This window comes from Grammomys surdaster, unplaced genomic scaffold (genome assembly GCF_004785775.1).
Source record: "Grammomys surdaster isolate TR1022 unplaced genomic scaffold, NIH_TR_1.0 344, whole genome shotgun sequence".
Lineage (NCBI taxonomy): Eukaryota > Metazoa > Chordata > Mammalia > Rodentia > Muridae > Grammomys > Grammomys surdaster.
The window spans coordinates 899,563-924,938 of record NW_021604763.1 but is presented as its reverse complement, the minus strand read 5'-3'; the positions used below and the strand labels follow the sequence as shown (position 1 = coordinate 924,938).

General features: G+C 43.7%; 1 protein-coding gene across 1 annotated transcript in view; it reads right to left on the bottom strand.

Moving 5' to 3' along the window:
* Positions 1-25,376, bottom strand: part of Dnai1 (dynein axonemal intermediate chain 1) — a 66,828-nt gene that overhangs the window by 31,524 nt on the left and 9,928 nt on the right. The window contains exons 2-9 of the mRNA XM_028779107.1: positions 10,809-10,841; positions 9,472-9,570; positions 9,035-9,115; positions 4,314-4,440; positions 3,959-4,077; positions 3,608-3,727; positions 2,623-2,682; positions 985-1,119 (exon numbers count right to left, since the gene is read on the bottom strand). Coding sequence (XP_028634940.1) covers positions 985-1,119; positions 2,623-2,682; positions 3,608-3,727; positions 3,959-4,077; positions 4,314-4,440; positions 9,035-9,115; positions 9,472-9,570; positions 10,809-10,841 — 774 coding nt within the window. The remainder of the gene's footprint in view (positions 1-984; positions 1,120-2,622; positions 2,683-3,607; positions 3,728-3,958; positions 4,078-4,313; positions 4,441-9,034; positions 9,116-9,471; positions 9,571-10,808; positions 10,842-25,376) is intronic.

Here is a 25,376-nt window from a genome sequence, read left to right as displayed (position 1 = left end):
TAGCACTTTACTCTATGCTGACCTCAAGCTCCTGCTGGCTGGACTGTTTTTAGTCCCCCATCATGGTCTTTCTAAAACTCCCACTTGGCTTCTTACGATCAGTACACGGTGGCTACATCCATTACCTGATGTTGATGGTATCTAGGATCAGTTTTGGACTGGCTCATAGCCCTGAAGACTCACTGACCTAGTTTTACTTCTGTTGTATGATAAAAATACCCTGACAAAAGAACTTAAGGGAATAATGGTTTGTTTTAGCTCAAAATTCCAAGTTATAGTACACCACAGCAGGCAATTCAAGGCAGCAGGAACTTGAGGCAACTTGTCACATCACACTCAGAGGAAAGAGAATGCATGCATTCTCCACTCTTATGCAACCTAACACTCAAGCCCAGGGAATAGTGCTACCCACAATGGGCTGGGACTTCCATCATCAATTAATGTAATCAAGAAAATCCCTCACAGACATGCCCAAAGGGCAATAAGGTTTACATAACCCCTCACTGAGACTTCTTCCTAGGTGACTCTAGATCCTGTCAAGTTGATAACTAAAACTAATCCTCAAACTCGCTCTAACAACCAGACATAGTTAAACAGAGGACTGAGGGCAGAAGAGTTTATCATCTTCACCCTAAACTCAAGGAGGAAGTGCCTTTTCCTTAGATCCCACCCTTGTTGTGAGCAGACCTCTTAACTTTCCTGCAATACAGATAATACATACTTAAAAAAAAAAAGAAAAGAAAAAAGTCTGTTCTAGGCTAGTGATCCTTGAACCCTTCTGACCCTCAAAATGGCAACAAGAGGGAAGATGTGGACTCCCAGGTACAGTTCCAGCTGCCATCACATCTTCTTCCAAGGTAAGAAATCACCCACACCTCAATATCAGCCTTCTCTTTCGAGTATCTGCGAAACCCTTCTAAAATCCTACTGTTTACCTACAATCCAAGACCCCATCTAGACATTCTGTGACAGAGCCCCACCAACCTGGGACTCCATAGACGTCAGTTTCCTCATGGCCATCTTCTCTGCTTTCTTAGCCACTGGAGTCTTTGTCTTCTCCTTCTCTTTGGTCTTTTCCTGTTTCTCCAGCTCATCTACATAGGCATCATAGATTTCCCACTAGACAAGAGCAAGGTGAGAGTCACCACAGGGCACAGCTCCCACTGGCCAGCCTGTCAGCTTGCAGGAGTTGGTCGTGCTGACCCGTCAGGTGTTTCCATAGCGCCCTCTAGTTGACTTATTATAATTACATATTAAAGTCTGTCTTCCCTCCTAACCACCCACTCTAGAACAGGAAGGAAGGAGTTTTCAGGGTTCCTCTGAGGTTTATCCTCCCTGAAGCACAGGGTCTGAATCTTAAGCTGGAGATCAATGAATATTGTTCTAGGTTTCAACCCCCACCCAGCAGAGAAAATGTGCGGCCATAAGGACTAGGTAACTAACAATTCACTGGAGACCTCGAAAACTGAATTAAGAAAAAAATTTTTTTAAATCTTCCTCAGGCTGGTGAGATAGCTTGGAGATAAAGGCCCTTTCCAGCAAGCCTGATGACCCAAGTTCAATCCCTGGGACTTATATGGTGGAAAGAAAACTAACTCCTACAAGCTGTCCTTTGACCTCCATTGCATGGCAAATGTACACACACACACACATCCACACACACACACACATTTTTAAAAAGTTAGTAGAAAAATTGTCTGCCTCCATGGAAACAAGCTGGCTGTCTACTTCACTGCCCACTAGAAGGAAATAAATAGGTATTTTGCCAACTGGACCTGAAGGAAAGAAAGCCCAAGGGCTGTAGCAGAAGCAGCAGCAAGGATCGTGGGCTAGGCAAATGCAGCAGATCACAGTGTGTTCCCCAGACTGGGCAGTCACTGCCACCTGGAGGCCAGATAAGGCACACCTTACATTTAATGATTCACCCACGGACCAGTATGCCTTTAAAGATTCACCCGCGGACCAGTATGCCTTTAAAGATTCACCCGCGGACCAGTATGCCTCTCTGCAATGCACCTCAGCATTTGTTATCTCATTCAGAGCCCTTCAACACTTCCGCAAGGCGGGTTATCATCCTTTATTGACAAAGGAAGAAATGAAGTATTTAGAAATAAGTGAAGCTACTGTGTCCAGGATCTCACAGTAGGAAGAGCAGAATCTGACCTTTGGTCTGCTAGTACCAGATCCTGTCCAAGTCAGCACTGCCAGCCAGGAGGGCTTAATGGAGAAGGAGGAGGGTCTGCAAGAATGCCAAAGGCTGCTGTGAAGGCAGTCAGAATGTTGGTACCTTAAAGACAATCACAGGATGCCACAGGCTTCCTAGAGCTCCTGGGAACAAGAATTCTCCCATGTTCTAGGGGGAAGCTCCAGAAGCCATGCCTCCAGCCATGAACAGTCTTGCCCCGGGGAGCATGTGGCTACTCCAGAACTCACTGGTGAGGACCTATAGTGCCAGGTGCCCAGGGTTCAGAGACTGAATGCTCAGGACCATGTGCAGGAAGATGGACAGATAATCAAGGCAGACTGGGAGGAGTTTATAGCCAGTCACCTCTGCTGCCAAATGCTTCAGGATGCATGAGAGAGTACAGATGGTGACAGCTTTTGGGCAACTCAGGATCTTACCTGATTGGCTGTGGCTGAAAAGTTTGTCCTCGGTGGAGGCTCCATCTGACATTCTCGATCCTAGAGAACAATGACAACAGGAAACTCGCAGATGGGCCCCACTCCCTCTCATGGAACCTAACATTGCATCTGTAGGAGCATTTGGTTAGCTCTGAGGAAGGGGATTAACAGAGCTGGGGAAGCAAAGGAGATCCTGGTGAAAGTTTAAATTATTCAAATCTCACAATTTGTTTTCCATTCTGGCCTCCTTCAATAGCCTAAGCTGGAAAGCAAGAGCAGCAAAGATCAATTATGCCAGTTTTTAATAAAGAAAAGATCCAGGTAGAGGATGGACAGATTGCAAGACATCAGCCTGTCACCAGCCTCCAGACACAGGGCATAGAGGCCAGCCTCCCACAAGCACTGGGGCTAATGTCCCTTAAAGAGAAGGCTTCTCCCTAATAATGGGGTTTCTGAATCCAGCAGTGTTGTTCCTCCCCATTATGTATCACCCTAATTATCCAGCAGAAGCCTGAGGACCCCTGCATCACAGATATGCTACTGCAGAAGACCCATGTGAGCACGCCTCACCTAAAACTGTGCCAGGCTCTCTCAGCCTGGTTCTCAGGATCCTTCATAGTCAGGAAATGTTTCTAGCTTTTCCAAGCTGATCTACCACAGAGACCATCAACTTCAGTTGTATTGTTCCAACTCTCCCCATGTCCCTGGCACATGTCAGTCCTGATTTCTACTCCCTCTTCCAAGTCTAACCCAACTTTCGGCTTCTCAGTGGTGTCTGACGGCTGTAGCTGCCCTCTGACTCCCTGGGTGATTTACAGGGACTCCAGTTCACGTGCAGTTACACACAATCCAGTTCTCTTTGGAGAGAGAAACTGCAGTCTACTCTGTCACACCTGCCAGGCTCAGGCCTGCAAGAACTGATCTCAGCCCTGTGTCCACTTTGCCACTGTATAATACAGAGTTTCAAAGTAAAAGTGGGAGCTACCCGGAGGGGGTTGTTGAAGGTCTGGGATGCTCTCTCACTGAAGTTAAACTGGTTTGTGAGTTTCCGTTCCTTGGGTTGTACAGGAGTCATCAGTTCTTCTTCAATCACTTTTTCAGTTATCTGGAAAGAAAGATCAGGAGGGCCAGGGCTTAACTGTGGGAGGGAGACAGTGTGCAGTCAGGACTAAGGGGAAGGAAGCCCTGGCCTGGTAAAATGGGGTGGGTACTAGGATGCTGCCAGAAGCACTGGCACATGTAGCCTCTACTTCCCTCTTTCTTCCCCAGGTAATCTCTAAAGCTCCCATCCACAGCTTATCTGAATGGCGAGAACAAAGAGCGGCACCATGCCCACCTCAGCTGCAGCAGGTACGTCCGTTTGGCTCCCAGCTTCTGCTTCTCCTTCTTTGGGTTCTTCCTCTTCTTCAAGGTTTTCTGTGTCTGAAGTCACCACCTTGACAGACTCCTGTGAACCTTGACAGGATATGGTTGATGAGTTCAGGGTCCACGCCTGCTCAGTCACTGTCTTAATGTCTTTCAGACTGTTTGTCCCTTGGGCTCCCCCTGACCTAGGTTAGCTCCCAGGCCTGTCCAGGACAGCTGGCTGTTGGACATCGTGGAAGTAGAGACCCTGCAAAGCTCTGGAGGGATCAGCTCCTCCTCAGAGAGCCAGGCTTGGGCTGCAGCCTTAGACTGGCCCTCAGTCCTACCTGCCACCAGCTCATCACGGTAGTGTTGTCGACGGCCTTCATCTGAGTCTTTGGGTATCAGGTTCCCCACCTGGCTGAAGTGAACTGCCATTTGGTTCACAAAACCAATAAGTTTATATGTGCCTTCCTGAAAAGAAAGTGCTTAAATCAGACAGGTGATTCCAGCAAGGGATGGTGTCAGAATGTGGCCTTCTTTAGTTCTCTAAAGCAGTGGTCCTCAACCTTCCTGATGCTGCAACCCTTTAACACAGTTCCTCGTGTTGTGGTGACCCCCCAATCATAAAATTATTTTTGTTGCTATTTCATAACTGTAAATTTGCTACTGTTATGAATTCTAATGTAAATAGCCGTGTTTTCCAATGGTCTCAGGCAATCCTATGAAAGAATCGATTGACCCCCAAAGGGGTCAAGACCCACAGGTTGAGAACGGTGACTCTACAGCCCCCAGGTCACCTTTATTAAGGAACGAATACTAATCCTTGATTAACATGATTTTTTCACTGCATTTTTGCTTTAAAAAAAAACAAATAAAATAAGTTTCTTTAAAACTCTCATCAAAGACTGTTTTAAAAAATCACGTTTTTTGAGATCCAGTCTCACTACATAGCCCACAGAGGCCTGGAATGCCCTGTGTGGGCCAGACTGGCCTTAAACCCAGAGAGCTGCCTGGCTCTGCCTCTCAAGCACTGAGATTAAAGGTACAAACTACCATGCCCAGCCTCAGAGACTTATTTTTAAATATCTTCTGCTTTCAGCCTGAAACAGCATACATTTACAGATCACTAGCTCAGGTGCCTTGTCTCCTACATCCACGTTTAGGAATCCCGGTTCACCTGCCTCACCACAGACCTGGAGCAGGTCAGACATAATCATCCAACACACCTGGCACGGCATCACCACCATGCCACTTTAATGGATGTCAGAGGGAAGAGAACATCAGAGACAAACAAATCTCTAATGCCTCGACTTCTATCCAAGAGGACCACAGAGGTCCAGAGAAGTTTAGGTTTGGCACTTGTCCAGGTCACATAGCAGAGGAGAAGCAGGGCTGGGCTCCAAGCCCAAGAAACCGTATTTGTTCATTTAACAAATATTTTTTGAGCAGCTACAATGTGCCAACTATTTTCTAGGTGCCCAGGATATAAATCTGAGCAAGAAAAGACACAGTTCCTGCTTTTACAGAGCCTATGGTCTGGAGTTCCTGTAACATCTCGTTGATTAGCCTCCTAGCAACTATGAAAATGGTGTTGGAAACCAGAGGCCCCCTTCCTTCTTTTAAAACAGTTCTGTTCAACCATTTTGCATCATGTGGAAGATAATGATATCTGTATGGCATCCTGAGATTTAAAAACATAAAAGTCATACCAGAGGAGACCGGCCCATAGGTTCTTTCTATAGCAGCCCCTCGTGAACTGGGAGGGCTGGGAAGTCCACTATGACAATCCAAAATCAATTGGAAAGCTCTGCCTTTAGAAGCCACTGTGAAGCCATTCCTCTCAGTAACTCAGATGGATGGGGGATGGTGTTTGGTGGCAGAACTGGGCTCAGTTCCTTAGTGTGCTCATTATTGTTGTCATGACCTTATCGTAACCCTTTAGGCCCTAGTTTCTTCTTCTATCAAATAAAATAATGGTATCTAGTTTGTAAGAGAGTCTAAGTATTGACAACAACAAGAGTAGTCCATTAACGTGACACCTAACACATAATCAGTATCAACACTCAATAAGACAGTCACTACAAGTACGATTGAGGCCCCATGAGAGTGAACGATCCATGAAGTTTGCTTTAAGACTTCACCTCCATCCCATCCTCAACAGCTGCCTGGGAAACTTCCTCTTCAATTTAGGGATGGGATTCAGATTCTCATTAGCACATTGGTGGTGGAAGTAGCAGCTTTAGAATCTAAAACGGAACCTTCCAGGACCAACAAGATAGAGTCAGGCTATGTGGGAGACTGTGACAGGCCAAAGAGACACTGGAAGCGTTAAGCAAGGTGAGGCTTCCTGGGAGGCAGCTGGCAATTCGGAGGAAGAGCAAGAAGAGGACATGGAAACTGAGAGGTAGCACCTGGCCTGCAGTGCTCGTGCTACAGCCAGCCCACTGAGTCCCAGAGGGCCCCTCTTCCTAATGTCAAGACAGGAAGTTGTGCCACAGTCTACCATGACTTCAGGGTAACTCCCCCCAAGGCAGCTCCCCTCCAACCTCTGTAAGCTGCTCAAGGGAGGCCATTAGCAAAACTCTTGATTAGCATCTTTTGAGAAACACGTCAGGATTTGCTTCAACATCTTTGTGGAGGGCTGACTACACAATCTGAATATGAAGCAGTGTGGTCGTGAGAGTTTTCACAAAGACACACACAGATGTTCATGGCAGCATTAATGAGAATTGCCCAAAGACCAAACAATCCAAAAGTTCATCAATTGATGACAGATAAAGGAAGCGCTGCACGTTCATAGCATCAAGTATTCTTTGGCAATGAGAAGACGTAAGGTATTGACTTATGCTATAACATGGAAGAACTGAAAATGTCATGGAGAATGAGAGAAGCCAGCCACACAAGACTACAAAGTTAGGATCCATCACCAGACATGCCTTGAATAGGCAAATCTAGATAAAAAACAAACAAACAAACAAAACAAAAACAGTGCTTCCAGGGCTAGGAGAGATGGAGGGTTGAGTGGTAACAGTTTGAGGAATGGAGCTTCCCGTGGGGAAAATAGAGTGTTCTAAGACTGGCACGGTGGTCCACACCTCTAACCCTAGTACTCAGGAGCAAAGGCAGGAGGACTAAGTCAGGTCAGCTCGGGTTACATGAGATTTTCTCTATGAAACCATGAGGCTGAGAGTCTGGAAATGAATTGTATTGAGCATTGTATCATCTGTGACTAGCTAAGAGCCATCGTTGTAAGTTTTAAATGGGTGGATTGGGGCATGTAAACTGTACCCCCACAAAGCCATCTCTAAAACAAAGGAGTCAAACATTGCAAGCATTGGCAACACACATGGGTAAGCCCAGAACACTCCAGGATCATGGATTCCAGGTCAGCTTGGGTTGTATGGGGAGACCCTGTCTCAAAAATTAAAATTTAAATAAATAAAAGGCCACGTGTCCTCTTTCTGGAAAAGGACAAGGGACAGAGGAAGGTTATTTTTGAATATTTTGAAGTGTGTACTATGTGTCTCTATTATATCTTCAAAGCTCTTCCACTCGTGTGTGTGTGTGTGTGTGTGTGTGTGTGTGTGTGTATAAAATGTTGTTTTGTTTTGTTTTCGGAGACAGGGTCTGCCATGTGGATGTATCCTAGGCTGGCCTCAGGGTCTTAGTGATCTGCCTGCTTCTGTCTCCCTCTCAAGTGCTGCCATCACAGGTGTGAGCCACTACACCTGGCAAAATTATTTAAAGAAGCAATATGATCTTGCTTAGGAGTTAGACAAATTAGTTCAAATCTTGCCTCTAACACAGGTTGTGTGACATTTCTCACTCATTTTATGTAATTTAATATCAGAATCTAACAAAGAATCACTTCTTTTCAAATAGTTTCTATATCAAAGAACCATGAGGGTTGTCTGTGATATTCTATGTAAAAATACCTTATATAGGATCTGACACTGGCACACACTCGGAATGGAACAGAGAAAGCCCCAAAGTGAAACAGGAAGCAGAGGCATGACTTCCACTTTAGCTCCAAAGTACTCTGGAATTCTCTTCAGTCCTTACAGGAGCTAACCCTGCTGTGGGATAAGACAGTGTTGTCTCTGATAAATTTGCTGGGGACGTGTCTACTAAGAACTTGCTCCCACCATGGTTACTAAAGGATGGCCCTGGGAGTCACCTACCTGCCTGCCTGCCTGTCATGTCAAGAGACTCTTTGCCCAGAGCCTGCTGGAATTCCTCTCAGATGGAAGGATCCTGTGTAGGATATGAGGCCGACATCTCTTTCAGAGAGGACTCTGTACCCAGGTTTTGGCTGGAGAAAAAGCTAAGCTTCTAAAGATCTAACTGCTTGTGTTGGTGGAAAATGTGCCCTATATATTGGAAAGGCATTTTTCCAACCAAATGATTCAATATTCTTGAAAACAAAACTACACTGGGGGTGTGAAACAAAAGTTGGGGTGTAGCTCAGTGGCAGAGCGCTTGATCAGCGTGCGCAAAGCTCTAGGCTTATTGGATTCAGTCCCCAGTGCTACAAGAGAAAAACTCCTCAGGGTACTGAAGGCTTTACAATCAGCAAAACTTCTAGGGAGATTCACTAAGAAAATTCAAAAGGACTTGGGAGATGGCTTAGCGGATGGGCGAGGGAAACACTTCAAGACTGACAACCTCAGTTTGATCCCCTGGCTCAACAGGGTGGAAAGAGAAGCAACTCTGGAAAGTTGTCCTCTGACCTCTAATTTTTACACACTCTGTAATTCTGCCTCTTCTTCCCCTGTCTCTCCTCTCTCTCTCTCTCTCTCTCTCTCTCTCTCTCTCTCTCTCTCTCTCTCTCTCTCTCACACACACACACACACACACACACACACACACACACCAAATAAAATGTCCCAAAATTTTAAAAAGCCTCAAACATCTCTGGAACCCTCCTTGTAAAACCCCAGAGTTCTGGCCAAGGACCTCAGTTTACAAGTGATCACCTGTAAAACAGCCAGGAGCTTTTACAATATGCTCAATCAGTGTTGCTTCAAACAGATACCAAGGTCCTGCCCAGGAGGTGATAACTTACTTTGAAGCTGTACCTGACAATATTCTGGGGTGCATGTGGGTTGTTGGCTGTCAGGATCCGAGTGAACTCTTCCTTTAACTCCTGATGGAGAGAAACATCAAAAGCATCATGCATAAAGCCCGCCCTCCTTCCCATTATTTCTGAGACTTAGGGCCCTAGGCACCTGTAAGCTTTGTATAGGCTTCTAATTGGCACTAAGGAAGACCCCTCTCTTTTTTTCTTTTTTTTTGGGGGGGGTTGAGACAGGGTTTCTCTGTATAGCCTTGGCTGTCTTGGAACTCACTCTGTAGACCAGGCTGGCCTCAAACTCAGAAATCCGCCTGCCTCTGCCTCCCAAGTGCTGGGATTAAAGGCATGCACCACCACCGCCTGGCGGAAGACCCCTCTCTGAAGCAGGACGAGACAAGAAGAACAGGGGTAGGAAGCTGCTTACTCACCGCATCAGTCAGCTCCAGCTGGTCAGGGGGTCGCACAGTGGCTTTGGATTGGGCCCATTCATCAGTTCCTTCTCCCACTTCAGTCCCTGAATCTTCATCCTGAACAAAAAACACAACAGGGTCAGGAGCGCCGCTCTGCTTGGACAAGCACCTGATGCTGCAGGAACCCCTGATTCACAAGTCCTCCCTGCAGCCAAGTTCTGTCTTTTGTGCACAGAATACAAAATGTCTAACAGACAGACCACTCATGGAAGATTCCAAAGGACCTGTTGATGCCAGGGGTCTCAGTGCCTGGAAGATCATAGCCACCTCCGTCCTGGGATTAGGGCTCACCTTAAATGCTGTGGTGGACCTTTGTCGGAAGCAAGAACTGGCCTGCCACAAACCCTAGAAGCTTTGTCCATGATTAGCTGCCAAGGGCTTTATGCAAAGTGCTTAGACAGCTGGAGACCAAGCTTGTTCACCAACCACTGCTACCCAAATTTGTATTTGGCCTTCCAATCTGCCACATCAAGATTACTTTTTTTAAAAAAGACTTGTAAAACAAATACTGTCTTGTACTTTGCTCCTTTAAACCAAAAAAAGGTCAAGGATTGAAGTTCTGCATTGTTTGATAGAGTTAAATACCTTGCCAAAGTGGTCATGGGGTATTTGATGTGTTCATCTTTACTAACAATCAAGACATTCAGAACAAAGCAGTACTTTTTTCTTCTACAATAAAACTAGAACACAAGACCATTCAGTGAGGAAGGTGGGCTTCCAGGAACGGGCATAGCCTTTCTAAAGGGTAATGTGGGAATATCTACCCAAGCCTAATAACTGTTAATATTTTTGGACTCAACTTTTATATGCAAAAATTTATAAGAAGAAAGTAACCAAAGACACGTCCAGAGAGATACGGGTATGTGATGGCCCGCCAGAAGGTTGGTCATAGTAGGGAAAAGAACAAATGTCCATGTGTTTCCTCTGAAGGGAGGCATAATGGAACACATTATGGTATAGCCTTAAGGGACATATGGTTAAATATTATGAAATAATTTCAAATGATATAATAAAGTCTATTAGCAATAAAAGGTACTCTAAATATTTATGTGAAAAACAGGTCATAAACTGTTTATTACATTTAAATATATATATACTTTTGTACATATATAAAAATATCTGGGAAGATAAAACATCACATGTTAAATGAAAGGTCATCCTGAGGGAGCAGCATAAGCCTAAGTCTAAGGTTCTTCTAGCTTGCTCAAATCTTCTAAAAAATGCATATGTAATATTTTCTGTAGAAAAAAATGCCATTAGCATCTTGTGGGGTGACTGGAGGTCTCAGCACTTACTCGTTTCCTGGCTCCTCTGGTCACACTGACACTCTAAAGAGAAAATAAAAACAGAAGGTGAGTCACAAGAGAAACAATGAGGAATATAGCATGAATTATGCCACCAGGAAGCTCCACCCAAAGACTTTGTAGCACAGGGCTTTGAGCTCTCCCAACTCTCGGAAACCGTTCTGGGGCCACCACAGCTAATCTATGACGAGTAATCCAGGAAAACCTAGCAGTGGGAATTTCTTACTTGTAACCAGTTCAACCAATATTTTAGAGTATATGCTAAGATCTGAGGGTGTAGCTTTGTTGGTACAATGCTGAATGCTATGCATGAAACTGATTCACCTCCTAATACCACATCAATCTAGGATTGGTGGGCCACAGCAACGGCTCAGTGGGTAAAGGCGCTTGTTTATAAGCCTAGAGACATGAATTTAATCCCTAGAATCCCCAGGATAGAAAGAGAGAAGAGTCTCTGGAAACTTGTCCTCTGACTTTCCATATAAGTGTTGTGGTGTGTGTGTGTGTGTGTGTGTGTGTGTGTGTGTGTGCAATCGCATACAAACAGAACATAGTAGCACCTTTGATCCCAGCACTCAAGAGGCAAAAAAAGGGGGGGCTATCTTTGTGAGTTGATATAGATCGTGAGTTCTAGGCCAGCCAGGAATACATAGTGAGGTGTCAAAAAAAAAATAAATCAAACAAACCAACAAATGCAAAACAAACAGGCATGGTGTTATACACCCTACTCTGTTTGTTTGTTTGTTTGTTTTTGTTTTTGTTTTTGTTTTTTGAGACAGGTTTTCTCTGTATAGCCCTGGCTGTCCTGGAACTCACTCTGTAGACCAGGCTGGCCTCGAACTCCGTCTGTCTCTACCTCCCAAGTGCTGGGATTAAAGGCCTGCGCCACCACCGCCCGGCTTACACTCTACTCTTAGTACCATGAGATAGAGGCAAGAAACTAGAGAACATATGAAGTGCTCAGCACTGAACTGGGCAATACAGTCATTTCAAAGCCACCTAATAGTCACAAACACTTGTTTGGGATAATATAAACCACTATGAGTAGATGTTTATTTGGTTGGAATGTTACTATATTCCCAGTACCTGGGATGCTCAAACATTGACTTTAAAAAACTGAAGCAGATGATTTACAGACTAGATTAAGGATTTTCATCAACGTTATTGGTGAGGATAATCTTGGGAAAACATTTCCTCTCTAGGCTTCAGTCTCCTTGTTGAAAGGTACAGAATGGAACAGGATAACCTCCAATTCTAAATGTTAGCATGTTCAGGTGGTGGAGTAGTGGTAGTGGAGAGATGGCCCACTGGTTAAGAGCCCTGGTTGCTCTTCTAGAGAACCTCAGTTTGATTCCCAGCACCCACAATGGAGACTTACAGACATCTGAAACTCTAGTTCCAGGGGATCCAGCACCTCTTCTGACCTCTAAGTGTACCAGGCTCACACATGGTACACAGAGATGCATGCAGACAAAATACCCATAGACAACTAAATTAAAAACAATTAAATGTCATATTTCCAAGAGCATAGAGTTTGAATGTCTTCCCAAAGTTCACATGTTGCAGGCCTGGTCCCCAGGTTGGGCACTGGAAAGCAATAGTATCTTTAAGAGATGGATTCCAGTGGGAAGCCCTTGGGATACTGGGGACATGCCTTCAGGAGGCATTAAAGTCGTGCTGTAACCTGGAACTTGGTAGTTCTCAGAGAGAATGCTTATAATGGGGTCAAGCCCGGCACCTCCTTCTCTCTTTGCTTCTGACTCAAGATGTTTACCTTTCCTCCTGTGTTAGCTCTGACATGTGGTCCTCACATCAGCAGATCTGAGGCAGGAGCAATGCTCCAAGTCTCTCCAGAACTGTGAACTAAAATAAATCTCTTTCCTAGCTAACCAGTGGTAAGGCATGCCTTTAATCCCAGCCCTTGGGAGGCAGAAGAGGCAGGCAGATCTCTGAGTAGAGGCCAGCCTGGTCTACAGAGTGAGTTTCAGGACAGCCAGGGCTACACAGAGAAACAAACCAAAACATCACCACCACCAATAACTATAACAACAACAACACCAACGCCTCTTTCTTCAAATACTGCCTTCAGTGTTACAGGACAGAAACTGTCTAATATAAGCAACATGCTCAACTCAAATTGATAAGCATTTGTGGAGTATTTATTTATTGATTGTGTACTACCCTAAACAGTGGGACAATGACAAAGAAAAAGAGGTTCCTGTCCAGGTTTACTTGTCCATGGAGGACAGGGGAGTGGTATCAATGCCCATCCCTCATTCACTCATTTAGCATACATTCTTTTGAAAGCTAGCTCTGTGCCAGAGTGCTCTAGGAGTATATGGGTGGTACCTTCCCCACCTGGGATACACAACAAAGATGCCCCTTTGTTGAGACCATTTCTCAGCTTAGTATCAACAGAACAAGATTGTCTGGGTAATGTTTTTAAATTTTATTTTTATTTATGTGTATGTGCATATATATATATATTTATATATTTATATATATATATATGTGCATGTGTATGTGTGTATTATATATGTATGTCACATGTGTGTGTGTGCTTGCAGAAGTCAGAAAACAACACAGGAATCTCTGACCTGGAGTTACAGGTGAGCTACCCCATATGGGTGATGGGAACTAAATTCATGTCCTCTGGAAGAGTGGCAAGGACTCTTAACCACTGAGACACCTCTCTAGCCTGAGATTTTTTTTTTTTTTAAGGAGAAAACATCAGATAAGAAAAGAACAATGACCCAAAGTAAAATGTTTCATCAAAGAAAGATCTAGCACATAAGAGAGAGGATGGAGAGAGCAGAGCCCCAGCTCCTACCACGGCAGGGTCCCTGGGGAAGGGCTGCACGGTGAGAAGGAGAGAGGGGTTGTAGGGAAAAAGCACATCTCAGCCTGGGCTGGGATTCTGGCTGGGAGGGCAGACAGCAGGATTCCATTCCAGCTAGGTTGCCAAGGTTTCCAGAAATAGGAACCCATCTCTGAAGCTAGGCCCGGTGAGCTTTCCTTTGAAGACCCTCTGATCTCTAAGGTAAGTGGATGGAAGCACCACAACAGAGCACTGAAGGGCCAGTCCCCAGTCAAACCACCAGCCTTAAGTAGAAATTAGACCCAGGCACCAGTACCCTGTGGATGTATAGCCACCACTGCCCCGTGGATGTGTCTAGTTACCACTGCCCCGTGGATGTGTCTAGTTACCACTGCCCCGTGAATGTGTCTAGTTACTATTGCCCTGAAAGTGTCTGTAAAACATTTATCTGGCAATGAAAGAACTGACAAGGCACTTTGAGTGTGATTGCTTTTGGCAGTTGGAAATATTTCAATTAACACACTATAAAAGCCACACTATAATAAATGCAAAACAGGCCAATGAAATCAGCTACAGCCCAGACTTCCCAACCATGGCAAAGGAGATTGAATGTCAAGCTGCCACTCTGGGCCCTTGGTCTTCCAGAAGGAGACGCCTGAGACAGACAAGCCTGAATTCCTGAAAAGCTTTTGATGGTTGCTTCCAGAAGGCATCAAACCACAGAAGAAGAAAGCCCAGGCTCCTTCCCTAGGCCCTCAGCACTCCATCAGTCTGCCCCCACGTCTCCTTCACAACCTCTCCTACCTTCCTACAGCAGGATTTTGAGGTGCAATGTCTCAAGGCTACTCTTAGCTCCTAGCTTGGCCTGGGCCTTCCTGCCTCTCCATGTTTGCTTTTATTGTTTCTTCTGCCAGAAACATCAGCTCTTTTTTCCTACCTGCTCTGACAGTTCTGCCTAATCAAAACCCACTCACCTAGCCTCTGCTCCAGCTAACTCCTCTCCTACTTTTCTCCTGCCTTCCCCTACTCTTCCTGCCCTCACTCTGAGCAGGCTCCCTTCTGCTTCCTATTACCACAAAAGCACTGGCTGTTGTGAGATTAAGGACCCAATTAGGCTTTAATTAGACACTCTATTGTTTCTTCTGGTTTACAAAAGGAGACAGCTCTATAAGAAGAATCATAATACTGCAGTACATATGGGAGGTGGCTTAGAAATTCCAGCACAAGAGGCCTACTATTCTTTCGCTTTTGATCAAAGGCCCTCTTCCCATGGGCAGGCTGTTCTGTATGGTCAACTGAAGCTCTACAGAGTGAGACAGGAAGAAGCCTACCTAGCTCACTGTGGCAGGCAACAGAACTCTGGTGTTAGTGCTAAGTCAGATGTCCCAGCCTGAGGGCCTTCACAGTTGAACATTCTCCTATTCTTATTGCCTAACTACATTTGGTTTCCCTGTCTCCAGTTTCTCATTAATACCATATATTACTTCTCATAACTCCAGTATATCATTAACACCATTTTAAGTTAGTGGATATTTGCTTTGGAAATAGCCATCCATTAATTGATGTGTGTATGTTGCCGAATTTAATATTTATAATCAGCCTATGGGATCATTATCCCTCCTTTACAGATAAGGAAATCAAGATTCAGAGAGACAGAGCAGCTGATCCCAGATGAACACAATTTGAGACCATACTTGTAGTCGCTATAGCCTTCTAAAATGTAAATCTGATCATGTCACTCTCTTGATTTGAAGTCTCCAAGAACTCCTCACTGTTAGGAGAACCAGTTCAAGCCTTCTGCCATGACCCCAAACCCTTCCTACCCATAGTCACACTCAGTCACTTAGATTACATTCCTATCCAAACATCGTTTGTCACCAAAAAAGACAATGCAGTGTTGTCTTGTAGTCTGACATATATTTAATAATTTCTGTAAAAAGAAAAAAAATCTCTCTCTTTCTCCATGTTATGTGTCCCATTTCCTAAGTCACCTGACTTTTCTGCTCTACACCAAGCATCTTGTTCCCTTACCTCAACACCAACCACGAGGGCTGGCCACAATTAACACTCTTCTGTCAGGCCAGCCTCCCTGGTTAAGATGCTGCCTTTCAGCAGGCAGGGTGGTCCATGCCTTTGATTCCCAGCTCTTGGGAGGCAGAGGGAGGTGATCTCTGTGAGTTCAAGGCCAACCTGATCTACATAGTAAGCTCCAGAACATCCTGGGCTATGTAGAGACCCCGTCTCAAAGCAAGCAAGCAAGCAAGCAAGCAAACAAACAAACAAACAAAGATGCTGCTTCTCTGCATACCACCAGCTTTTTCCTCAGGCACAGTACTGGATCACCTGAACTGAACAGCTCAGCATGTACTTACATGATCTTTAGTTTAAGATCAGTCCTAGACAGGTCTTCCAGGGGACCTGAGTTTGATTCCCAGCATCTGCATTAAGTAGTTTACAACTGCCTGAAACTCCAAATCCAGAGGCATCCAATGTCTCTGACCCCTGTGGGCACCCGCATCCACATGCAAGTACACATATACATATAATTAATAATAATAAACCCTTAAAATATATTTCTTGGCTTCATATAGCTTCCAGTACCATCCCACCAGTTCATCCTCCGGTGTAGCCCCAGTGTGGCCTGGGGTACTTGAGGAAGCCAGAGAAAGGACAACAGTTTCCAGAGCTGTGGACACAACTGAGAGGGAAGACGGCTAATTAGACCTCCTCATTATAGCAGCAAGGAACCAAAAGATCTGTTCACTTGGCACAAAAAAGGGACGAGCAGGAAGAAGGCAGCTGACCACATCCTCATCCTTAGCTGGTTAGTGAGAACTCACAGGGCAAGCACTCTGCAGAGCGCGAGGCAGTCACCGCACTACTCCTCAGGGGCTCCCTACAAAGCAGGTGAAATGATTCTCATTTTAAAAAACAAGGCCCTTGAGAACAGTTCACATAAATGATGTTCACAATGCAAGGATACATTGAAAACAAACTTCCTGGTCACTGTAAGTGATGATTATTATCACCACCTACTGTGCGTTTACCAGCACTTAGGATTCATTTGTTTTCTGACTGCTTTGGTACAGTATAAGTAGCCTAGGTGTCCCTGGGCATAATTTAGGGTAAAGAGGTTAATTTAAAATGTTGCTGTTATTGCTGTTTTGCTTCTCAAGACAGGGTTCCTCTGAGTAGCCCTGGATGTGCTGGAACTGCTCTGCAGACCAGGCTAGCCTCAAACTCAAGAGATCTGCCTGCCCCTGACTCTCAAATGCTGGAATTAAAGGTGTGAGCCACCACCGTCTGAAATTTAAAAATTCTTAAGTCTTTAGCCGCGAAAAATAAGTAGGTAAAAAAGAGTAAAAATAAAGTAAAACAAAAATTAAAAATAAAAAAGGAGTAAAATCACATGCCTGTAATCTTCACCCTCAGGAGGCAGGGGCAGCCAGGTCTCTCTGAGTCCAAGGCCAGCCTGGTCTGAGTTCCAGGCCAGCCAGGGCTATACAGTAAAAACCTGACCCAAAAAAAGGAGGAGTAGGAGAAAGGGGGAAGGGAAAGGGAAGAGGAGGAGGAGGAGGAAGAGGAAGAAGAAGAGGAGAAGGAAGAAGAGGAGGAAGAGAAAAAGAAAGTAATTCATCCCTTATAATTTTTAAATGGGAGCTCAATTAGATGGAACCATGGAGACAAAGTGTGGGCTATGAAGTCAACCTTAGCTTGAATGTCCACCATGTTGCAGGTTAATTCCATGACTCTGACTCTAGGAGAAATATTTGTCTTCTCCAAACCTCAGGGTCTTTGTCTTTAAAACATGCCTTATAGCAATTCCCTCTCGGGCAATCAGGTTTGTTGTGAGGATTCAGTGAACGGATAAACAGAAAGCAGAGTGTGGAGCCTGTCTGATATGGTGGCTGGCAGCAACACACTCCTGTGTGTGTTACCTGCTCTGCCTGGGGCCATGCCTGGCTGAGTCTGGATGGGCCTTTGCCTACTAGGAAGCACCCACTCTGGGAAGGGCAATCTTCAACAGTTCACATGTCACTGCAAAACTCAATGCTGCAACATGGTTGTTCTTGGAAAGAGGGGGTCTTTATAGCATGCAAACCCACAGATACTGTTTGCTCTTTCCTAAGGCCCAAAGGACTGTGTTTATCATTCCACTTGTCTTGGTCCTTATTTTAAAACTCACTAACAGGTTTCCATTAAGCTAAATTGAAACTAAATACCTCACCAGCTTGCAGCTTCAGTTTCTAAAAAAGTAGAAGCTCTCAGTCCCAAAGGAATGGGAATTCACCCTCACATCCTTATCCAGCTACAATGAGTGCATTTTAAACCCCAGAGCTGTGTGCGCACGGAAAGCACACAGTAAGTGTTTAATGAGAGGCCTTGAGTTTGGGAACAGTGCTATGCAGGGTAACAAGCACCATCACACACTGTTCTGAGAGAATGGATTGACACAAATGTTCTGAGGGCAGTTTGGTAATACACACCAAAATGCAAAAATGCATATATCCCAGGGCTGGAAAGATGGCTGGGTGCTGAAGAGTACCAGCTGCTCTTCCAGAGGATTGGTGTTCAATTCCTAGTACCCACATGGTGCTCGTATCTGTCCGTAAGTCTATCTCAAGGGAGTCCTACGCCTTCTTCTGGCCTCCACAGGCACCAGGCAAGCAACCATTGCATGCAAACAAAACATCCACACACATAAAATTAAATTTAAAATGTTTAGAATTCATATACCCCTCAGTTCAGTAACCTCATTTGAGTCTTTCTCATAGAAACTTTATACATACATCTTATGCCTCCTGCTTCTTGAAAACTGGGTACTTTGTAAGTCAAATGTATTCGCAGCATTATTACAGTACTGCTAAATATTCATCAAGAAGTGCCTAGTGAAATATAATGAAGCAAGCTGGGGCTGGGGTTATAGTTCAACCCATAAAGTGTTTGCTGTGCAAGAATGTGGATCTAAATTCAATCCCCAGAATGCACATTTTTAAAACGAGGCATGGTAGTGCATATTTGTTTGTGGTCTTTTACTACAGTGGTAAAGATAGCAGGATCCTTGGCTAGCCGAGATAGCCTAATCTGTGAGATTAGGTCCTAATGAGAGACTCTGTTATTAAAAAACAAAAAGCATGGGCTAGAAAGATGGCTCAGCCATTAAAGGCTGGACTCATAACCTAAAACTTCCCACCACCCACAGCTGTCTCTCATCCCAGCACTCAGGAGGCAGAGACAGGCAGATTTCTGTGTTCAAGGCCAGCCTGTTCTACAAAGAGAGTTTCAGGGCAGCCTGGGCTACATAGAGAGTCCCTGTTTCAAACAAAAACAACAAAAACAAAACAGAAGGTTGCCCCAAGGAACAACACCTAAGGTTGGCTGCTAGCTTCTACTTGCATGCACACACCTACAAAACATACATACAGCAAAGTTTAGCAATTCAATGGGACAGTGTGCATATATTAAGAAAGAATTATTGTTTCAGAACATGGGTAATGGTAGTTCACAAGGCACCGGGTTTGTTTGTTTGTTTTTAAAGATGCATTATTACTTTTATCATATGTTTATGAGTTCTTTGGCTCTCTCTCTCTCTCTCTCTCTCTGTGTGTGTGTGTGTGTGCCTGTTCCTTGTGGAGGCCAGAAAACAGTGCTGGATGCCCCAGAACTGGAGTTACGGATAGTTGTGAGCTGTCACATGGTTGCTGGGAGCAGAGTCCAGGTCCTCTGGAAGAGCAGCCAGTGTTCTTAACTGCTGAGCCATCTCTCCAGCTCCAATAATGGACTGCATTTAAATGTTTGTCTTTTCTTAATTTTTGTTTTATTGGTGGTGGGGGGAGATGTGCTTTCCTACATCTGACTCTCTCCAGCTCCAATAATGGACTGCATTTAAATGTTTATCTTTTCTTAATTTTTGTTTTATTGGTGGTGGGGGGAGATGTGCTTTCCTACGTCTGACTACTATTCCTGAAAAGTGTTAAAAGAGTAAGTTTTAACTATTAATACATGTGCTAGAGGAAAATGACGAGCTGATACACACTAGTAAGCACAACCTAATTATTTTAAATGTGTGCATACTTAAAAATATATTGTATGTGGCCGTGCAAAGTGGCATAATTCCAGCACTTGGGATGCAGAAGCAGGTGGATCTCTGAGTTCAAGTCCAGTCAGGTCTACAAAACAAGTTCCAGGACAGCCAGAACTACATAGTGAGACCCTGTCTCCAAAAACAAAAAACAAACAACAAAAAAATATGTTGTACATATAACTAATTATTCATTAAAAAGCAGATTATTGAAAAATTAAAGCTGTGCATACTTATGTATTGTGGAATGTTCGCCAAAGCATGTTATTAAAGAAAGTGGCTCTAGGGATTAGAGAGGTGGCTCAGCAGTTAGAGGCACCGGCTGCTCATTTGTTTTTGTTTTTGTTTTGTTTTGTTTTGTTTTGTTTTTCAAGATAGGGTTTCTTTGTGTAGCCTCAGCTAGCCTCAGCCTCACAGAGATCCACCGCTGCCTCTGTCTTCCCAGTGCTGGGATTAAGGTGTGTGCTACCAGCACCTGGCAAACATACATAGTAGAGATGGAGATGATGGAGATGGAGATAGATTGTGTGTGTGTGTGTGTGTGTGTGTGTGTGTCTCCCAACTTGTTTTGCTTGTTTTGTTTTTGTTTTCCAAGATATGGCTTCTTTGAGTAACAGCTCTGGATGTCCTGGAACTCAGTTTGTAGACCAGGCTTGTCTGGAACTCACAGAGATCCAGCTATCTCCGCCTCCTGAGTGCTGGGATTAAAGGCATGTGTCACGACACCTGGTGCTAGGAGCACTGGCTGCTCTTGCAGAAGAGCCAGAGTCAATTCCCAGCACCCACAACTTGTTGTGTTGCAGCCTCACCACTGGCTGTAACTCCAGTTCCAGGTGTTTAGGTAGGTGCCTTCTTCTGGCTCCCATGGGCACCAGGCATGCACACGACTTACATGCAGGCAAAACACCTATACACATAAATAATAACACAAGCTTTAATAGAAAAGAATGAATGTAGACTATGAAACTAGATTGGAGGTCAAGGGGAAGAAGACATATTGGAAAGGAGGTAGTCCTTGAAAGCTCATATGGGGCTTGGCGACAGAAGGGGGTGAGGGCACCAGGGAGGGGAAGGAGATGAGGAAGAAGGGGAAGAAAAAAAAACAAGACAATTTTTGTTTCAAAAATGCTATAATGAAACCTAATTATTTGTACGCTAATAAAAATATAAAAACAAAATAAATATAAAAATAAAATGAAACTTTATCATTCTTAAGCAAACAAAAAAAAGTTATAGGACTCAGTGTGAAGCTTAGCTTAGCCCTGAGCTAGACCCCAGCATGGGAGAAAAAACAGGAGAGGAGGTAAGGAAGAAAAAGAAATGATTGAAAGAGAGAAGGAAAAAATAATAAAGAAAAGATGTTACAGGAATGGAGGTCCATTTTTTTTTACCTCAAGTGTTTGTGTCTATGGGGCCAGTAAGATGGCTCAGAGGATAAAGGCACCTGCCACCAGTACCCAGAGGGTGAGAGAGAGAGAGAGAGAAGAGAGAAACCCAGCCCCAAGCCACCCTGGAAACCTGTAAGGGCAAAAGCCAATTCTTCCTAGGTAAGAGTGCAGAAAACAAAGCAGTATCTAGTTTAAAAAGTAAGACGACCCCGTAACAAAGATGTCTGAGGACAAGCTGAAGGACTCTGAGATCTCCATGGTGGGAGGAAAAAAAGTGATTTCCCAGAGTTGCCCTCTAATGTCTTCATGGACACTCACAAGCATGCACAATAAATAAATAAATAAATAAATAAATAAATAAATAAATAAATAAATAAATAAATGGAGAAAAGGAGACAGATCTCCAGAAGAATCCATGCTGGCTTCCTGGCTCTGCTGCACACTACATGCAGTCGCTGGACACGATACTGTCTAGTCCTCCGTCCCTTGTCTGTAGAGTGGAGATTAGTGCCCTCCTCATGGAACTGATGTAAAAACAAGGCAGCACAGGCAGAATACTCAGAGTCCAGCACCAGGAAGCCCTCAGCTATCAGCAGAGATGTAGGCTTTACAGCTGCAATTATTACACCACAGTGTGCTGCGCAAGGCACCAGGCTCCCTCTGAGGGCACACAGTGAATAATTGAAGAGCGTGTTGTCCTGGCCAAGAAGCATCTGTCAGAAAATAGCCTGCAAATCTCAGGGTGTCACAGGGAGGAAAATTATTTGTATTATATAGCATCTTTCAATTTGCCACACATTTTTGAATGCACATTCCAATTTGACCCTTATAACAATCTTCAGTGGATGGATGTTGTATTTGTCAATATTTTTTCTGAACCTAGAATGCCACCATATGATTTTTCTCCTTTATTCTGTTAATATCAAGAAAGACTTTGATTTCTTTTTAATGTTGAGCTGGCTTGAGTTCTTGAACATTCTTGAGACAAACCATACTTGGTCTAATACGCTATTCTTTTGATATATTGCTGGAACAGATTTAATAATATTTTGTCAATTTCTTGCACTGATGTTTCTGAAGGATCAGTTTATAATTTTCTTCTTGTATAATAGCTGGGTTTCCGTCTCAGGCTCATGATACATCATATTCTGTTTTTATAAGGATGCCATGTAAGACTGGGGCTTTGTCATTTTTGCTTAGTGTTATTTTGTTTGCGACAGGATTCCTCTACATTGTCCGTGCTGGACCTGAGCCTCGGTGTCCCTCCTCAGCTCCCTAGGTAGCTGGAGTCCATGTGCCAAGCCTGGAAAGTCTCAAGTTCTTTGTTCCTAAGCAGTCACATCTAAAGTTTCTTTGGGGGGAGGTCTTAAATCATGAATTCAGTTTCTCTAATAGATAGGGGTATTTTCTATTTCTCTTTATGTCAGTTGAGGTGAATTGTATTTTTCAAGAAGTTTGTCTATTTCATGTGTGTGTGTGTGTGTATGCTCATAAATTGATTCCATAAATTTGTTAATAATAGCTCCTGCTCTCGCTGGGTGGTGGTGATGCACGCCTTTAATCCCAGCACTTGGGAGGGAGAGGCAGGTGGATTTCTGAGTTCGAGGCCAGCCTGGTCTACAGAGTGAGTTCCAGGACAGCCAGGACTACACAGAGAGACATACATACAAGCAACATTATACAGAGTAGGTTGCATTTAGGAATATATAAGTATATATGTATATGTATGTAATAGCAATTAATGAAAAAGCAGGTCATGAACTTTAAAGAGATCAAGGAGATTACATAGGTGGGTTTAAGATGGAGAACAGGGAAGGGACAAGTAATATAATAAAAGAAATACTAAAAGTCAACTTTATTACTGTTTTCAAAGGACCAACTTCTAATTATATTTCCTTTCCAAGTTTCTCTGAAACAGTAAAATAAATGACTTCGCTAGAGAAACATGGAATGTCATATAAATACTGATTCAGCTCCTTTAGGTTTGATTTACATATCCTTTTCCTGTGTTCGTTAATACTTTTACATTTAGTTTTGTATTTATTGGCACAGCACATATATGGAGGTCAGATGACAACCCACAGGAGTTGGTTTCTCCCTCCACTGACTGGGTTCCAGGGATTGAACTCGGGTCATCAGGCTTGACAAGGGCCTTAACTCCCTGAGCCATCTCCCTGGCCCCTTTCTTTCTTTTCTTAAAGATTAATTTTATTTATGTGTCATGTGTGCTGTTGCATGCGTTTAATTCCCCCAGAGGTGGGGTTAGACGTGGCTGTGACATGCCTGATAATCGTGCTGGGAACTGAGTGCTGGCCTTTCAGAAGGAAGGGCAGTAGGTATTCTACAGTACTGGGCATCTCGCCCGCCCACCACATCCTCTTCTATGTTCTTAAGATGGAAACTTAGAAAACTGATCTTAAACCTTTCTTCCTTTCTAATAAATCATTGTAAAAGCTATACATTTCTGGTAAGCCCCACTCCACAACACCTCACAATTTTACATATTTTTATGCCTTCAGTTAAGGTATTTTCTAATTTCTCTTGTGGTTTTTGTTTCATGGATCATTTAGATGTTCTTTAATATTTAGAAACTTTGAACATATAAACTCATTTTAAATGTATTGTTTAACTCTATTTTGCCTAAACTATGCTGAACTGTTTTGTCCTCAGTGGATCTATTCATTTCAATAGAATTAAAATCTGTAGGAGCTCAATCTTTCAGAACATATTACGGCTATTTGCAATCTCAGTGTACAGTTGATCTCTGGGAACACTCTGCAGTTCTTAAGTGTAATGTGCTATAAATGTTAATTAGGTCAAGTTGGTTGACAGTGCTGTTAAGACTTTTCGTATCTCTCAGTGAGAGAAGAAGCTAAACATCTCAATCTCTGTACTTATTTCTCCAGACCTCTTTATGTCTGTAAACTGTTTTCTTCTTTTTTTTACATTTATTTATTTATGTACATAAGTGCTCTGTCTTCATGAATACCAGAAGAGGGCATCAGATCCCATCCAGATAGTTGTGAATCATTACGTGGGTGCTGGGAATTGAATTCAGGATCTCTGGAAGAGCAGCTAGTTCTCTTAACCCCTGAGCCATCTCTCCAGCCCCATAGTCTGTCAATTCTTACTGCACATATTTTGAGGTTCTAGTAGTAGGTGCATTCAATTTGTGGTGGGGTTTCCTCTCTCTCGAGTTAACCTTTCATTGTTATAAAATGGGAATACTTCTTGCTTTGAAACCAACTTTAATAAGGAAATCTGCTCCTACTTGCCACCTGCATTGCAGGCTGTTAACATCATCTTCATCATTGACAGGGTCCTTATGTCACTTGGGCTAGCCTTGAACTACTATGTAGCCACGAGACTGGATTTGAAGTCCTGATCTCCCTGCCTCTACTTCAGAAGTGCTGGGGTTATGGTGCACACCATGCCTGGCTTACACAGTGTAATTCCCCCATCTTTTCTATTCTCTGTGTCTTTACATTTAAACCCTATCTATGTAGGCAACACAGAGCTTGGCTTTGAGCTTTTTGTCCCCTAGTCTGATCAACTCTACTTCTTGGGTGAAGGTACTGATTGGCCTTTACTATGTCCTCCTGTATGGGGGTGGGGAGTAGGGAGGTGTGGGGGAGGGGGGATACTATTTTTGTTTTTTCGTCGTTTGATTTTTATTCATCCTTTCCTTTAGTGTGGTGTGTTAATTGAAATTTTTCTTTAGTGTTCTGTTTCACTTTCTTGGTTGGTTTTCTCATCTGTGTCTCTTTGTAGTGTGCGTATGCCTGTATTTGTTGGAAGGTCTACAACACACACCATCTGCCAAGAATAACACACTAAACCAGGTGCGGTAGTACACTCCTGTAATCCCAGGACTTGAGATATAAAGAACAGAGGATTAAGAGTTCAAGCCTGGCCTTGAGTACAGAACAAATTTCTGGCCAGCCTTGGCTATATGAGATGATCTCAAGAAAACACAAAACAACAGGAAAGAACACCAGCCCACTTTACACTCCCCGATGCGATAACTGTCTACTAAACAGCAAACCATTTCACAATCCAACAATGTTGGATTTTGCTTTGTTTTGTAGACAGGGTCCCAAGGCCTTAAACTTCCACCTACTAATACAGGAGTTTATCACTGAGCCACTTACAATAACTTGACATTATAATTCCATTTATCCCCACTACCTTTACCCTATATTGTCACATATTTCATTTTCACATACATTGGAGGCATCACCTGACAATAATAGTAATTACTTTTGCATTAA